General features: G+C 34.2%; 1 protein-coding gene across 8 annotated transcripts in view; it reads left to right on the forward strand.

The window, feature by feature from the left end:
• Positions 1-16,651, forward strand: part of LOC132912158 (MAP kinase-activating death domain protein) — a 41,870-nt gene that overhangs the window by 9,741 nt on the left and 15,478 nt on the right. For 5 of the 8 annotated variants that reach the window (XM_060969323.1, XM_060969327.1, XM_060969324.1 and 2 more), the window contains exons 9-29: positions 281-313; positions 683-795; positions 1,732-2,426; positions 2,893-3,131; positions 3,667-3,861; positions 5,940-6,281; positions 6,573-6,641; positions 6,750-6,950; positions 7,301-7,496; positions 7,623-7,712; positions 7,789-7,922; positions 8,020-8,178; positions 9,280-9,471; positions 9,561-9,648; positions 9,870-10,012; positions 10,981-11,121; positions 12,731-12,875; positions 13,023-13,152; positions 13,244-13,460; positions 13,998-14,270; positions 15,293-15,472. In XM_060969323.1, coding sequence (XP_060825306.1) covers positions 281-313; positions 683-795; positions 1,732-2,426; positions 2,893-3,131; positions 3,667-3,861; positions 5,940-6,281; positions 6,573-6,641; positions 6,750-6,950; positions 7,301-7,496; positions 7,623-7,712; positions 7,789-7,922; positions 8,020-8,178; positions 9,280-9,471; positions 9,561-9,648; positions 9,870-10,012; positions 10,981-11,121; positions 12,731-12,875; positions 13,023-13,152; positions 13,244-13,460; positions 13,998-14,270; positions 15,293-15,472 — 3,975 coding nt within the window. The remainder of the gene's footprint in view (positions 1-280; positions 314-682; positions 796-1,731; positions 2,427-2,892; positions 3,132-3,666; positions 3,862-5,939; positions 6,282-6,572; positions 6,642-6,749; positions 6,951-7,300; positions 7,497-7,622; positions 7,713-7,788; positions 7,923-8,019; positions 8,179-9,279; positions 9,472-9,560; positions 9,649-9,869; positions 10,013-10,980; positions 11,122-12,730; positions 12,876-13,022; positions 13,153-13,243; positions 13,461-13,997; positions 14,271-15,292; positions 15,473-16,651) is intronic. The other 3 variants (XM_060969328.1, XM_060969329.1, XM_060969326.1) reach the window with 3 other exon arrangements.

Consider the following 16,651-nt stretch of genomic DNA (forward strand, 5'->3'; position numbering starts at 1 on the left):
GACGATAATATTGTATTATTATATAATATACGTGATATATTAATAATATATAACAATCCAAATTAAGTCTTAACTACCCAATATGTAACTTATAAAAGATAAAGCTATTACTGTGATTTTAATGTTAAAGTGTAATATCGTATCAAAGCTGCGAAGGAGTTAATATGACAAAATTAGAAAAAGAGACGAAATATACTCTAGTATATCTCTCTACGGTACACAACGATATTGACAATGAACCACGTTGATTTAATCATTCCTCGTTTAATCGGTTCCGCAGGCAATGCAACTGATGGACCAAACCGGCTCTGGTGTAAATATTTCATTTATCCACTCTTTGCATGAACCATAAATATATAGGTGATATATTCCTTGTGTTGTAGTTAGCGGCATGGACTAATTTTGCCTCATATACCTACGACAATTAGATTTTATTTTTTTATTTGATTATTCATCCTTAGAAGATACAGAGCACTTGTTATTTCCGTTTCAAGGGAAGGAACCGGAAGCTTTTTAGAGACTACGATGTAGGAAGTGTAGCATAGTTATAGAATAGACGGAGTAGACGTAGTTGCTTAAACAATATGACAAATTCTCAAACGCGAGCTCTTGGTAGGAAGATATCTAGAAAATTGTATTTTTATTCTGCGTTTTTCTTATGGGATGGTATTTCTTTTTCTAGGCAATGGCTAGTATGTCAGTTCCGCAAACACTTCCGCAAGACACTTCTCCGAGGACTTCTCTGCAAGCTCCAAGTAGAAGGGAGAGTCTAACTTCTCATTTGTCCACTTTAAGGTTGGCAATTTTATTAATCTTATTAGTTTCTTTATTTTTGCAAACCTTGAACCATATTTCGTATTTTATAGTGAGTGTTATTATAATAACGATAATGATATTTTATGGGTACCAATCCAGTAGGTTCAATTCAATAGTTCGTAATATTTCTATAGTTATATATATATCAGATTGTTCAAAAAGTTTCAATATATTTTTTGATGAATTTTTACCATCTATTGGTTTATCATAGCGTCATGATTTTTAAAAGAAACTCCACCTTGTTCAACGAATGTTTTTGTAATTAATAACGTAAAAACTGTGGATAAGAAATGTTTAGTTTCTTCTAGTTAAACATTTTATTCCTTTCCGTTCTTATGTTTCTTTCTGCTGCCTCTTATCCCTTCTTTATTTTATCTCTATTTTTATTCGTTCCAATCTTTATTCTTTTCTATTTACCTGTTCTATGCTTTTAGTTTAAGCTTCCATCTACTCTTATTTCGATATCAATTTCAACTTTCTTTTATACCTTCCTGAATACAAAGCGCGTTAATGCGTTTACTGCTGATTGAATTTTTACTTTGTACTATTCTTTTACCCTACAAAATAAAAGAGAACGTTTCACAACTAAATATCGAATGCGATAAAATCAATACGAATAAAAATAGTAGGATTGAATTTAAAGAAGAGAAGGTTTAGAGACCAATAACTAGACAATTATAAGAAAATTTATAGAAAATTTAAAATTGAAAAAATGCGCAGAATTCATAATAGGTAGAGATAGAAGTATTCTGATCACCATAACAATATCTAGCAGAGTGAGACAAACTTCTGCTTAAGTGCCATTTCTTCAATTGCATTCATAAAAATATGAATTCGCATGAACATTCGCAGTCTGCTAATACTAACACTACCAAAGCAATTAACTCTTGTTACAATTAAACCAATTCTTCACAGTGTGTCGTCAATGAAGCATAGACCTAGCGTCGACCATCATCCGAGTCCAGCGAGTTCTCCAGGAACCAGCGCGGCTTCCGGTCATCGTCGTTCCTCCATATCTCAGTCAGCGGGTTCCTCGTCACCTCAAAAACCATTCTCTTCCCAGACCATGCAATCTTTCAACCCATTCATTTATGGAAACGACGTGGACTCTGTAGACGTCGCTACGAGAGTGGCCATGGTGCGTTTCTTCAACTCTCAGAACCTTCTGGCGAACTTCACCGAACATACGAGGACACTCAGACTATATCCGAGGCCTGTAGTCGCCTTTCAAATCAATTCTTTTCTCCGATCAAGGCCACGGACCAGCCATTTCTTGAATAAGTTCGCTAGAACTCAGGCGGTGGAATTTTTGGCTGAATGGTCGCTCACTCCGAGCAACGTCGCGTTCTTGAGGGTGCAAACAGGGGTGTTCGACCCAGCTCAAATCGGAGACAAGCCAAAGTGGTACGCCTCGAATTTAGAACCTATTTATTTCCCAGTTTGGGACAATGGTAGCTCGTTGGCGAACGCTTTGAAGGCGATGAAGGAACACGAGAGTCAACCGACTGACGAAAGCGGGTCTGACTCGGAAGGTGCTGAGAGTACGAGTTCCTCTTATTCGTCGCTGAGCGATTTTGTATCCGAGATGGTGTCGTCCGACTTGTCTCCAGGTGAGTAGCCGTAATTAACAAATAAATAATTCTTTTTAATTTAATGTGTAGTGTAAACGTAATCAAACGCAATGTTAATGTAGAAGATAATTGTTATAGTATTTATGTTTTAGAGTTATGTAAATCTCGGTTAAGTGAGATAAGTTTCGATTCCCCATTTCTTTGATTGTGTTCACAAATACATGAATTTACGCAAACATCTGCAGTTAAATACGTTTTTAAGAATCGTTTGTATTTGACAGAACTGATATACTGAAATTATTAGAAATAGAAGTAAACGAGTGTTGGTAAGAGCTGTAATGTTTAAGAAGGCTCATACTTAAATCGGAAAAAATGTAACATCAATTAGGATTGTTTACTCTTATCTGAAATATTCTAATGATGGAATAATAGGAGAATCTAGAATGAATTTTAATTTAATTCATTAATAATTCTTTTTGTTAATCGGATATAATTTGTTTTACAGGCTACAATTGTTCACAAGTGGCGCAGCCTCAACCAATGTCCCTGTCTGTAGACCCAAAGAACGTTTACGATCCACCCAGTTCATTGCGATATCCTGGAGTAGAGGAAGAATCGACAGTGAGGCCAGAAAGTCCTACGAGCACTTCCTCCAGTCACAGTGACCTAAGCAGTCCTAGTTTCAACAGGGACTCTGAGTTCGAGTTAAACCCTAAAGTTCAAGAAGGTTCACAGTCAACCAATGTGAGTATTTTTAAAAATATATATGTACTTAATTCTGCTTACTTTTGTTATTAATTTGCAATTAATGCTACACTTATCAATAGTAATTTTCTTTCCATCAGAATTTACCAGAGTAACAGAATCCTAGATTAATTTCTTTTTTAAAATTCCTGACTCCTACTTCACACACAATGGTGCTTCATTCTCAAATGAAATTTGGGTCGCTAGCATACTTAATTTTCTGCTTAGGATCATTCCAAAATTATTTTCTAAATTTATCCTTACTACGGAGTAATAAGAAAAAAGAAGTTAAAAATTGTATCTTTACTCCAAAATCTTAAATCTTTTTATTCAAAAGAAGGAACCTGAAATCTTATCTTCCTCCTATAATTTTTAATTCTTCTTTCGTATCATTCTATCTATACCAATCTCATTATACATAGAACATCCCATATCAATCTCCAACACGAAGCAACTCTTAAAAAACAGCTAAACTATCGACAAAATGAAAGTATCCTCATTACGCTCGACGTCCTAACAAAGTGCTTAATCATAGGATAAAGAGGAGGGTGGTAGCTTTGAGTCAGACTCAGCGTCCACGATAACACCACGCACAATCCTGAGCGCACAAAGTTCAGTAGGACAGTTTGGAGTAGGGAAGGGACGTTCTTTAGCGACTCCGAGCATCGGCGACAACGAACGTCCTGCCACATCCCACAGGACTTCTCGCGTCAGTAGATATGTCGTTCCTGTGAGTTCATCCTTCATTGGTGGTCTATTGACTGGTGTAACATCTGTCGACTACTTTCTATCGATTTTTTTGTTTTGATATTGTTTTGAACTTTGCATGCGGTATATCATCGAAAAGCAGCAGATTTTCCACTCGATGTGTTCAGCATGGAAAACCCTCTTTTTCATGGTCGTTTGACATTTCGTTATCGAGCTACATAAACGAGTTACGAAGACTCCCTTTCATTTCATTTTCACTTTCATCTATCGTTCGATGTTCGATATCGCTCAAATAATTTCTTTTTCTTTGGATAAGTTTTCACTTTTCAATGTTTGTTCTAAGTATGTGGTATGAATTTATTTTAAGTTTTTGAAACTTCTTTAGGAGTTTTTCTTTGGATTTCATATGTTATAGATTCCTTTTGCTTCTCAATGCTTTTTTAGTGATTTCTTTTAAAATTTCAAAGTATAAATCTGTCTTATTTTTTGAGGCCTTTTTAGTGTTTTTTCTTGGAATCTTATAATATAGATTTCCCGTATCTTTAATGTTTTCCATTTTTCGATATCTGTTGATTCTTTCTGCAATTTTATAGTATTAATTTTCTTTATTCTTCTATGTTTCTCTAGTGTTTTCTCTCAGAATTTCATCATTCAAACATCTTTTCCTTTCCATTTATTTGGTTTTTACTTCTGTAGTGGAAATTTCTTCTTCTTTCTTATATTTTTCTTCTAAGATTCATTTAAAGCATTTTTTAAATCGTTTTGGTATTAAAAAGATTTGTATGTATTATTTGTATGTAATCTACAAAACGTTTCATTGATATAACTGTCCCAATGTAGTTCATTGATATGTTTATTATCGTATCCATATTTTACGAATAAATTAGGTCAAATGCATGGTATTTTTTTTCATTCTCAAAAATTATGTCACAAAATTGAAGTTAACAACCTCTATGACATTTCATCAAAGCTGTATGTAATATAAACCTTCATCTCAAAGCATCAATTATCCTTTCGATCAATCGGTCTCAACTTATTTTAACCCTTTGCCTTATAATTTAATAACAAATTAAGTCAGACTACGAAGAATTGTGTCATCTTTGCTTAGTCATATTTTTTATTTATAACATCACTTCAGAATGCCACTATCCAATTATATGTATACAACAGAGAATATTATAAGAATAATCGTCTCTACACGCCTGTTTTATAGGAAATTTTAAAGACGACTGACTACTTTCTCTATTTAACTCTCGCCTGGCAAAGACTTGATTATTGTCACGTCAAACGAGAAGAATTTCTATCTCCATATAATGATAAAATTGTTCGCATAGTTTTATAGAATAAAGACACGTCAGTGTATAGTATAGAAAGTAAGGAACATAAAACATGTGCATTTGTTAGAATTGACCCAGCCTCCACCGTCGAAGGATTGATTAATACCTCAGACGTCGATAAAGAACGTCTTTTTAAATTTTACAGCGATACATGTTGCTTTTAACATTCCATACTATGACTATGAAATAGGTATTCTAATATGTAATATTATAAATGTCTCATCTGAAAATATTTTATTTCCTGTTTTAAACTTCATTCTTCATGTACATATGTATATAGTATCGCCTGTTCCTTCGCTTACGTTACTCTGTGTATTTATATTTACTTTCCTCTCTTAAATATCTTATCTCTTGTCTATTGAATCGAAACCTTTTTACGTAACAATCTTTATCTGTCTTTCAATATTATTCGATATTACATAAATATATATAAATTCGATATTATACGGCAAAGGGTAGAACTTACATAATATTCTATCGATACAAATTTCCAAAAAATTAATGATTATCATATCTAACAATTGAATCAAAAACTTAACAAATTTACAATTAGAGAAATTCTCCCTTAAATTAAAGAAGAAATTCTTCCTCTATTTCATTTTCTGATGTTTAAATGTATGTGTATGTAAAGTTGAAAACTGTCCGGTCTTTCTTCCCAAAAGGATTTTTTTCCAAGAACAAGCGTCTTCTTCAAAAATATTCGATAAATTTTCAAAATAGCTTACGATAATTAATATTATCCATTATTTGTGTTATTTCAAAGATTCAACCAAGTGCGGCAAGCCTGCAGCGTCACCCAAGTGTGGGCAACGTTTTAGCAAGGACGCCGAGCTTTGGAGCAGGACCATTTTCTCGACAGACGAGTAGTAATAGTAGCAATGAAAGTGAATCGTCAACGGTTTCTCGACAATTATCTGTGAGTACCAGTGGACAGAAGCAGGCCGAAGGTTTACCAAGACAAGCTTCCAGTGTGACTGGAAATGGTGTGTTAAGACAAGGTTCTCAAGGATCGTTATTAGAACAAATAGCGAGCCAGGCGAAGGATTTGGTCCGTGAAACTAAGAGACAGAGCAGCCAGGATGGAATTCTTGCTCAGATGGATAAGGTATCTTTGTGGCTTTGAATATTGTGAATATTCGAAAATCATATTCGAAAAACAGAATGGTTAATGATTTATAAGGAAAACTTAGGGCTTTTCAGATTATTATTGCTAATCTCATCATTGGCTATACCTTTTATCGATAATTTAAGATTCTTCTGATAATAATCATACTAGCCCCAAATATTTTTGATATGAATTACAGTACAATTTCCTTATAGTTTATTTTTGTTGAAAACTTTCAATAATCTTTTTCTATATACAATTTTATTCTTCTTCTTTCTTTTTGTTTTACAGTTGAAACATCAGGCGAAGGAGAAGATTACAGAGGCCGGGGAAGATAGTCTCTTCGCGCCATTGGAACAAGTGAGTCTTTATGTCAAAACATTAATTATAATATCTAAATTAAACGATATAATTATAATACTTAAATTAAGTAGAAAATATTTAATTTTTCGTTTAAATATTAAACAGTTGACGCAACAGACGAAGAAAGCTATGGGGGAGGCAACGAAATCTGTTCAAGAAGCTTCGAAGAGCGCTTTGGAAGCTAGTAAAACCGCGGCTGGAGTCAGCAAAAATACATTCGATGATTTAACGTACGTAAGCAAGAGCACTTTTGGAGACTTGACGAAAAGTGCCAAAGAGGTTGCTGCGAAGAAAGGTTTACTCAAGGTACGCCACATTATTATTAATGATACATTTCTGCATTTCATTAGATTTGGAAATCTTTTAAACTGATTCATCCACTGGATTAATAAGTATCTCTCTTTCAAAAAGTTTCTAAAGAAACTTTGAAGACACTTCAAAGTTCCAAAGAAATTCACAATAAATCATATAACAATAGCGCAAATACTTGAAACAAACTTTAAAAGTTTATTGATACGGAGAAAATACGCTAAATAAGAATATTGAAAATAGAAAGTTTCTTTTAAATGGAACTGAACGGTTTAATTTCAAGTGAAAGAACTGTGTTTCAAAATCAAAATTCTAAAAAAGAAATTTTACGAAATGAAATTATTTAGGGCCTTGGCGATACGCAGCATTCACCCCCATCGCCTCCGGGAATGTTGCAACGAAGAGATTCGAATAGCACGCAATTGGTCGCTTCGGATAACCGCGGAGGGCGCCGGGAAATCGGACGTGATTTTTTCAGCAATATTAGTAGTGATTTAAATGGCATCGCTACGCAAACGAGCAACATGTTTAGCGATCTGTTTGGTACGTTTCATCTCTTCTTTCTTATTTATTGCATAAATACAATACAAGAGGATATACAAAAGATAAAAAATATATAAAATAAATCTTTTCAATTCATTTTGTGTTTTTCTCTTTTTACACTTGTAGGTAGTAAAAGTAGTTCTAGTCGAAATACCGGCTTCCCTCAGTCCCAAAAGGCGGATAAGAAGACACCATTGCTCGGACCTTTCCCTAAAAGTATTTATTATCCTTATTCAATCTCGACTAATTGAAAATTAATTTCTGACTCTTTAAATTGTTTCGTCTTATTTAGGTAAAACAGGATTGGTCGAACGTTCGTCATTGATAAAACACTCGACGAATAAAGCTAATCAGGAAGATATTCAGAGGATGCAGAATGCAGAGAGGTCTAGTACAAATAGTGACAATCAAGCTTTCCTGACGGATGTAAGTTCTTTCATTTATTAATATTTATTTTGCTATATTACGCAGAATTAGAATTAGGATTCAATTATAAGAGAGACATTTTATGAATTTATACCAGGTGGTGAATCAGGTGATAGCCGGCGAAGGCGTTGGTTGGCTAAAATTGAATAGGCTGAAGAAACTAATGGAGGATGAGAGCTATCGAGATCTGGTGGTGACGAAGCTGAATAAAGGTCTCAATAAGAAGATTAGTCCTGACGATCATATCGACGATGTGGTGAGTGTAATTTATACAAAACCTTCATGATGTATATGTCGGAGATGAAAGGACATCGGGCCTCCTTGGAAAACCCCCAATATTGTAACCTTTACAAAATAACCCAAACACAATTGTTCGCGACTTGAGATAATGAGTTTAGGCTCGAGGCGATAAATAATCGCCGAACGTAGCCGCAGTCACGGGATGAACGTTTCGCCTAACAGAGGTATAGAATTGCATAGCTCTCCTTTAAAAAATTAGCTGTACCGACACTTAACATTAAACATTCAGATGGCCTCGTGGCTCGCCACACACAGACCCCATTCTTCGGGCAAGATGATCACCAGATATCGATGCATCATTCACAGTATATGTTCAACTAGCCTGAGGACCCGCTATAAATCTTAGGATTTAGTTAACTAAGGTCCTTCAAATTGACAAACAGTCTTTATTCTGTCACCTATTGCGGGAAAATACGGGAGATCTGCTTTCCTCACGTACGACGCTTCCCGCTAGAGGAACTCTCTCTCAAGGGCGGCTAGCATTCTTTTCTAACCACCAACATAGAAATTAACCAATTAACAGCAACGTCCATTTCCCTCACCCTCCGAGCAGAGGCTTTCCTCGACGAATCCGATGATTTCATGCTCTTAAGCACACCCTATCATAGTTTTTCTCTGCAGCGTCATCGTGACGGAAAGTCATTCCCTTTCTTGCAGTCTCATTAGTCAGTTATCTAGTGTCTGTACGATCGGTGAATAATCCACGTTTCAATAAAGAATTAGTCAAGTAATCCTGGTATTGCGAGAAGTAAGTTGAATCCGACTTAGACTTTAGAGCAAAGTATATCTGTTATCCCGTTGACCGCGGATTCGTTATATCGAACCTAAGGTCATTGTCATTAGTGTCTAGTTACCGCGGCCACTTGCCAATCTTGTAACATCCATACTTATGTTAATACACGCTACCTCGATTGTGTGACAACGATGAATAATCCCGGTGAAGATTTATTACACGTCCCTAACCCAATTCTTAACGAAAACCCGACATATATATATATGGTCATAATGTCAATTTCAACATTCATGAACTTCTCTTTGTTCCGCTTTTTATCAACAGTGTATCTCGAAACCAGTTTACAAGGGAATGCTAAAGTGCCTTCAAGCAGTGGCTCACGGTCTTGGACACACTTATAATAACTTCGGTTTAGGTGGAATGGCGTCAGTCTTCCAGCTATTGGAGATTGCACACACTCATTATTGGAGCAAGGATCTTTCGGAGGGTGGTTTCGATAGTTCACTAATGTCTCAAGTATGTAACACTCGTTATAAATTATCTACCTTGTTTCATGTTATCAATATTATAATTCAATTCTTTCTAATTCTTTGCGACTCCTCCAGGCATCTAGCCCATTTGGCAGCAGAGAAAATTTGAAGTCCCCACAGTCTCCTACACAGCCCGAATTTTCAGGCGCACCTCATAAGTCAGGTAAAATAGAACACGATAAATTGAATGTAAAATATTTGAAATTTCAGAAATTCTAATTAGAATATATTTGTGATTCATTTAATCATCGTTAGGATCTTTTCAAATAGAAAAATATAGAACGACGTGAATTTTAATGTATCCCATGTTACATTATAAATTACAGTTTATTAATATTCCAAATCTGAGTTGATTCAAACAATATAAATGTCCTTTGATTGAAGATACGCCTCAACTTCATTTGGATATGTCACACGGCCACGCACCACCGGCTAACGAAGGGGGCCAATCGACGACGGACATGTTCCTCGATATGTTCACGAAAAAAGGAAAGTTCCTCAGCAGGCTAACGTCCTTCGACTCTGAGGTAAAAGCAACGAGTTCCGTCAGAACGTTACCTCGTGGCATACGAAGGTAGCAAAGTTGTTTTTCTCTCCATGGTCTCACTTTCTGTCTACATTTCACGTGTACAGCCCGACAACTATAAAGCTTACCAAAACTATTCTTACAGAATGTTTCGTTTCCCTCGTACGCTTTCATGTATGATATTTTATATTGTAAGTTTTTTATATATTTGTTCTTCTTTTTTATTGCAAGTCATGTAGAGAGGTGTACAAAGAAGATATTTGATTTCACGGAAAAAGTTTCTACTTTCTATGATATCTCTTCTCCTGATTAAGAATTTTAGAAGACTGTAGATCAATCAGATGTATTGAATTTACTTATAAGTTAAACGCATTGATGGTTTTAAATAATCCATACATATTTCAAAACGACATAGGACACAAAATTATTGAACGTTTGAAAGCGTAGGTGAACGAAAGGCTCTGTAGAATTAAACAACGACAAAACAGTTGTTGAAATTAAAAATTCCTATGTATTATCTCCCTACGATGGACAAATGGGTGTTGTTTCCGTTAAATACACAGGTACACTAAATTGCATGAAAGATTGTTATACTTAATATTGTCAAACGATAAGTATTGCCCAAGAATAGTGATCAGTAATACTAATCCACGAGCTTAGAGGAACACAGTGCACTACGGGAAATAATTCAGAACTATAATACATGAATATCAGACCAAATAAAACTTATGAAAATTCTTTATACACCTAACATTTCGCATAAACAATAATAAAATACTATATTTCTCCTCCAACAGTTAATATACAAATTTAATATTCGGGGTTCTCGCGAGATTGAAAAGTCCGTAAATCTTTTAAATTGATTTGCAATCTTTAATAATAAATAAAACAAAAAGTAAGATAAGAGAAAGAAAAAAAATAAAGTTGCAAGTAGTAAATGTGCTATATAGAGGCGTCATGTGTTTTTAGAGTGGGCGGGGAGGTGGAACAGGAAGCAGCGAAGCTTTATCCACAGATGGAGGTAGCATAATCACTAATCCTGCTTTTCGGCAAGCGCACCAGGCTTCTTTCCGAAGCACTGTCTCTGATAGCGAGGTCGAACAAGGCAATGTAAATTGATCACTAATGAGTCTTTTCTTTTTTTTTTATATGCTAATTAACATAGAATATTTTAAAATAGTTGTTAGCAAAACCGAACCAGGTTTATCCAGATGAACGACCTATGAACTTACGCAACAACAAGCCTCTATATTACATGTAGTATACATATAAGGTGTGTCATCAATTAATCACCACGATAATATTTGAGCTAGTTTTGATAGTATAATAAAAAGAGTACTTCAAATGAAAATTTATTGATTTTAATCTAAATACGATGGAACGCTGTGACTAAAATTTCACTTTCTCTTTATTTACAGTCTACATTACATTAAATTATTAATTGTCCAAATTTTTGTGTTGTTCGTTACTTTAAAGAAACATTTAGTTCGTTTCAAAGAATTAATAATTAATTTTTGAGAAATGCTCATTCTCTTCAGAAGAATGTTGTTTAGACGAAACAAATATTCTTAGATAAAACAAAGATCAACGTAACATAACTTTGGTTTCTTTTTATGAATCAAAGATATTCTTTCTTGTGTACCCATAAAACTTTTCATTTAATATCAATGAACTTTGGTTTGAAATATTTCTTTACTAAATTATCCGAACGAGTTCAAACATCGTGGCAATTAATTTGTGTCACACTCTATATGTAAAATATGTAGCTAAAAAAGTTTTATAGTTTAGTACATAGAGTTCGTACATAATTCTAGTTCAGAGTCGATGGAAAAAGAACGCAGAGCTTGTGCAATACTTGCATTTTGTCAAAGTTTGCGAGACATTGAATTACAATGGATTATTTGGAAAGAAGATAAAGTTAAGATTAGTTAAAGAGAACGGTAGTGAACAGCATGTTCTGCATCTACGATCACTAGATTAGCGTTTGCACTAATGAAAAGATGAAGCTTTTGTAATTGCTGTTAGTACACGATGAAACACACGATTAGCTTTCTATAGTTAAGAAAGTTGTGTTTGATGAAAATTAGGCATTCTTTGAAAATTTTTTGGCGGAGAAGTATTCTACGACTTTCTACTCTTTCTATTAAATTAATACTCCAAATTAATTACCTTTTCTACTAAAGGGAATTGGTTATATATATATACCTTATATATAGAAGAAGGGTGTTAAGATATTGAGTTGTGTGAATAGCAGAAACGTATTGCTTTCGCATAGCTCTATTTTTCTTTATTTATACGCTTTGTATGTACCTGAAAAAAAATCGTCTTGCAGTATAAAAATATCTTATTGAATATACAAAAAATCGCAGAATTATCTTTTACAGTTTTCCTAAAAACAATTCTTAAAGAATGTCTAATTCGTTGTGCGTCAAATTAAGCGGTGATTTAAGTAAAATACAAGATTAACATGTATAATATTTCATCGCTTGAAAATACTCCTTGTTACAGTAGTGTCACTGCACTGAGATATTAAAATTCGCGTAGTTTTCTATAGTATGATCCTTTAAAGCTTCCCTTTAATCGTAGATAAGAATAATCAAGCTTACCTATTTGAAAAAACTTTAGACAAAGGTCGACAGCCTTGATCGATTTGACAGACAACGAAAAATAAGCTTTGAAAAAACCGTTTAAAAATTCTTACATTACATCATGATTTCAGTTTTCAAGACAACCGAAGCAACGAACGGGAAGTGTTTGGTCGAGCAAGTCTTCCTTGAGCACCGGTTTCCGGTACCATGGAGGAAGCTTGGTACCAACCACGGCTGCTCCTAGTCCAGAAGCTGCAAGAACTTATTTATTCGAAGGTACAGTATCACTAAACCTTTCAGTATTAGATAAATAAGTATTAAATAAATAGGTAAATATGAATCTCTATATCTCTTCTTGCAAAGTCTACTGCCAATCTATCAATATTGTTTCCTGTATTTTCTTAAATAAAATTGACTATACAGGTTTACTGGGGAAAGAAAGATCGTCGCTTTGGGACCAGATGCAATTTTGGGAGGATGCCTTTTTGGACGCAGTGTCTCAAGAAAGAGACATGATCGGCATGGATCAAGGTCCTAGAGAAATGATGGAAAGGTTAGCTTCTGCAATAAAAATTATAGATAAAGATTTCGGATGGAACGTTTTCGAGCAAAATATAAACGTTTCATTTTGGATTCACATTCAGGTATAAGAATTTGAGCGAGAGCGAAAAGAAACGACTGGAGCATGACGAAGATAGACTGCTGTGCACTCTGTTGCACAATTTGACGGCGATTTTAGTGATGCTGAACGTGGATAAGGAGGAGGTGAAACGGAAAGTAAGGAGACTATTGGGAAAGAGTCATATTGGTCTGATCTACAGTCAGGAGCTCAATCAACTTCTCGACCAAATACACAATCTCGTAAGTAGAATATCCATTTTCCTAGTTGTACAGTAAATTATTAGAAATTGTAAAAATTCCCTAGAATACCAAAGAATTTGAAATATTCCTTAGAACGATGGAAAAAATTTCAAAGATTTCATAGGGTATTAGAATGTTCTAAGGATTTTTTGAAGTATTGCAGAACGCTGGAAACTTTTTAAATCACTAGAAAAAGAAAAAGAATTGTCTCAAAGTAATAAACAAATTCGAGGACTTCTTGGAATACTGAAAAATTCTAAAATTTTTCTATGGTACTGAAATATTCGAAAAAATCATTAAAATCTTGAAACATTTTCAAGGACATTAAACAGCTCAAAATTTCTTACGGTAGTAAAGAACTTGAAAGAGTTTTAGATCAAATTCTAAAAATATCGAAGAGTCCTACAAAGCTTTAAATAAAATTCTGCAAGATTAAATCCTTATATCGAAGAATTCGAAAAATGTACAATATCAACAAATTTTATAAATTTCCTGGAGCGTAAGAAAATTCTAGCTAAATGGTGTTTCACGTTTCAGTATGGGAACGATATAGATTTGAAGCCTCTGACATCCAGACAAATGCATCGTCAATCTTTCACCGTGCACGCTGGAGTCGATGCAGAAGGTGATCTACGATTTCTCGAGGTACGCCACGACGGCCTTGTCCTGAGATCCGTGAACGGCGTGATCGTGGAGCGATGGTGGTATGAGCGTTTGGTGAATATGACTTACAGTCCGAAGAACAAAGTATTGTGCCTTTGGCGGCGAAATGGCGGGCAAACACAGCTGCATAAGTATTATACTAAAAAGGTACGCAGTGCACAATGTTACAAATTCGAAGAAAAATTTCAATTCATTTTTTAATTTACATAATAAACATACAATAATTTAAAAATAAAATAAAATTCGTAGGATCAAACATTTTTACTATGTAGGAATAAATATTCTTATATTGCTATATAGTAGAAAATTTTAATTCTATATATAAATATAAATATTTTATTCCTATGTATATTAATATCATTATTTTATAATTAAATCATTTATAATGCTTCCTACAAATTGAGGATTGAGTGAATCGGGTTAAATAAGTGTTCATTCACTGTGTGATCAAACTCATTTTCTAATTGATCCATAGCTAATTCCTTCTAACTCGATGACCCTTTAATAGTTTAATACTTCGTTATAGGTCTCTTTTGTTAACGATGACCTTTATAGTCCCCATTTGTCTCCAATGAACAACAAAATAAAGCGTGTAATGGATTTAACGTGCGGCCACTCATGTAACTAACAAGCGATTCATATTGCTCATGCATTTCCGTTCACAAATATTAGGATACTTTCTGGTATCATAGATACCTGAGGAGATAGCTACTCAAATAACGATCTTAATCATCTTTTATGATCATTTTATTGTCGCAGAAGCTTGGAAATTATATTATGGATGTGTACACGCCTGATTGTTAACTGGGATGTATATGTAATTAAGCTTTACAAATTCATCTATTGTTATGATATAAGTAGTATATCCAGAAGATATATTACATATATTAGATATATTAGTACATTCAAAAATTCAAAATGGCTTGTCTCATACACCTTTCGATTACATTATGAAACTAACGACTCAATTAATTAAATCCATGGTATGCTAAATATTCATAACAGTAATAATAAAGAAAAATAATAAAAGAAAGTTATATTTTCCTCTCTGTATCTAACTTTTAGTCACTGAGAAAACAAAATGTTTCAGAAAAATTCGCTAAATGTGCAAAAGAAAGTAAAAAAATTGAGTTATAGGTAAATAAATTAATGAAACAATCAATTTCTAGTGCAAGGACCTGTACTACTGCATAAAGGATGCAATGGAAAAGGCAGCAGCCCGCGGCCGTGGGGCAAACGTGGGTATCGAACTCGGCGGCGAGTTTCCAGTTCAGGACATGCGCACCGGCGAGGGTGGGCTCCTTCAGGTTTGCATGGAGGGCGTGGGTCTCCTCTTCGCGAATAGCAAGGTATGATTCGCACCCAAAAGCGTGCACCAAGCGTTCATTAGTTTCGAAACGAAACTGCAAGAAGAATGGAATCTTCGAACTTTTAACCGGTTGTTGCAAACACCTGTTTTCCTATCTCTATCTCTATCTATCTATCTTTTCTTTATACATTGTCCAATTGTTCATGTAATGTTGAAAACGCATCCAAAGTTTTCCATCATTCTATTGGGTATACTATACTACTATATTATATCCGTCCCTTTATTATCTATAGCGAACTTTTTTACTTATATCCATTATTGTTTTTTGAATATATACGATGTCATGTCTTTTTTTGGCGATGTTACTGTCTCGACTATAATATGTTCCAACACAAAGTATAATCATGTATTTATTTCAGCGACCGAAAAATACATATGCAGTCTGAGAATTTGTTACGGGGGTTCGTTTGTTAAATTGTCTCGATTGAATTTTGTAGAATTAGTAAAAGAGAAATTTCGTTTTATTGAGAGAAGGTAGAATTGAGGAGCTTTCTAGAAAAATCCGGGTTCGTAAGGTAAAATAGTGGGTCTAGTTTGAATTTTTGATAATGTTTTTAACATGTTTCAATAAATATATTGATTATAAAATTTCTTAACGTATCACCCAGAAAAATTAACTCATCCTTTGGACTAACGATTTCTTCAATGAAATAACCTTTTTATCTAGAGAATCTCTCATATTCTTACGAATAACTTTATTTTCGTTAAAAATAAATTTCATATCATATTTAAATTTGCAAGGCTTAAAACCCACCTACAATAACTTGTATTAATATTCGAACATTTCAAACATTTTTACAACATGAAATTTATGACTTATCTAAAAATAAAATCGTCACTTATGTATTATATTATAGGCCCTTTTTTCAAAAAGCTTCTCAATTAATGTTGAAAAGGAATTGGTAGTCAAAGAGATTAGTTCCTTTAGAAAATGAAAGAATTGAATCGAGACGAATCTTAGGGGAGCAAACCACAGAAGCTCCATCCCAGAACCACCCCTCAACCCCCTTTTATTCTTTATACTCTTCCGATATTATTGAATCTTCTCTCTGTGTATTACTTTTTCGTTCCTTTCTTCCGTTTTATTGCATTGATGCAAGGACCACTCAATATTATCTCCCATTGCTAGCCACCACGATCTGCTTAATTTTGTATCTGT

Source organism: Bombus pascuorum, chromosome 11 (assembly GCF_905332965.1).
Source record: "Bombus pascuorum chromosome 11, iyBomPasc1.1, whole genome shotgun sequence".
NCBI lineage: Eukaryota > Metazoa > Arthropoda > Insecta > Hymenoptera > Apidae > Bombus > Bombus pascuorum.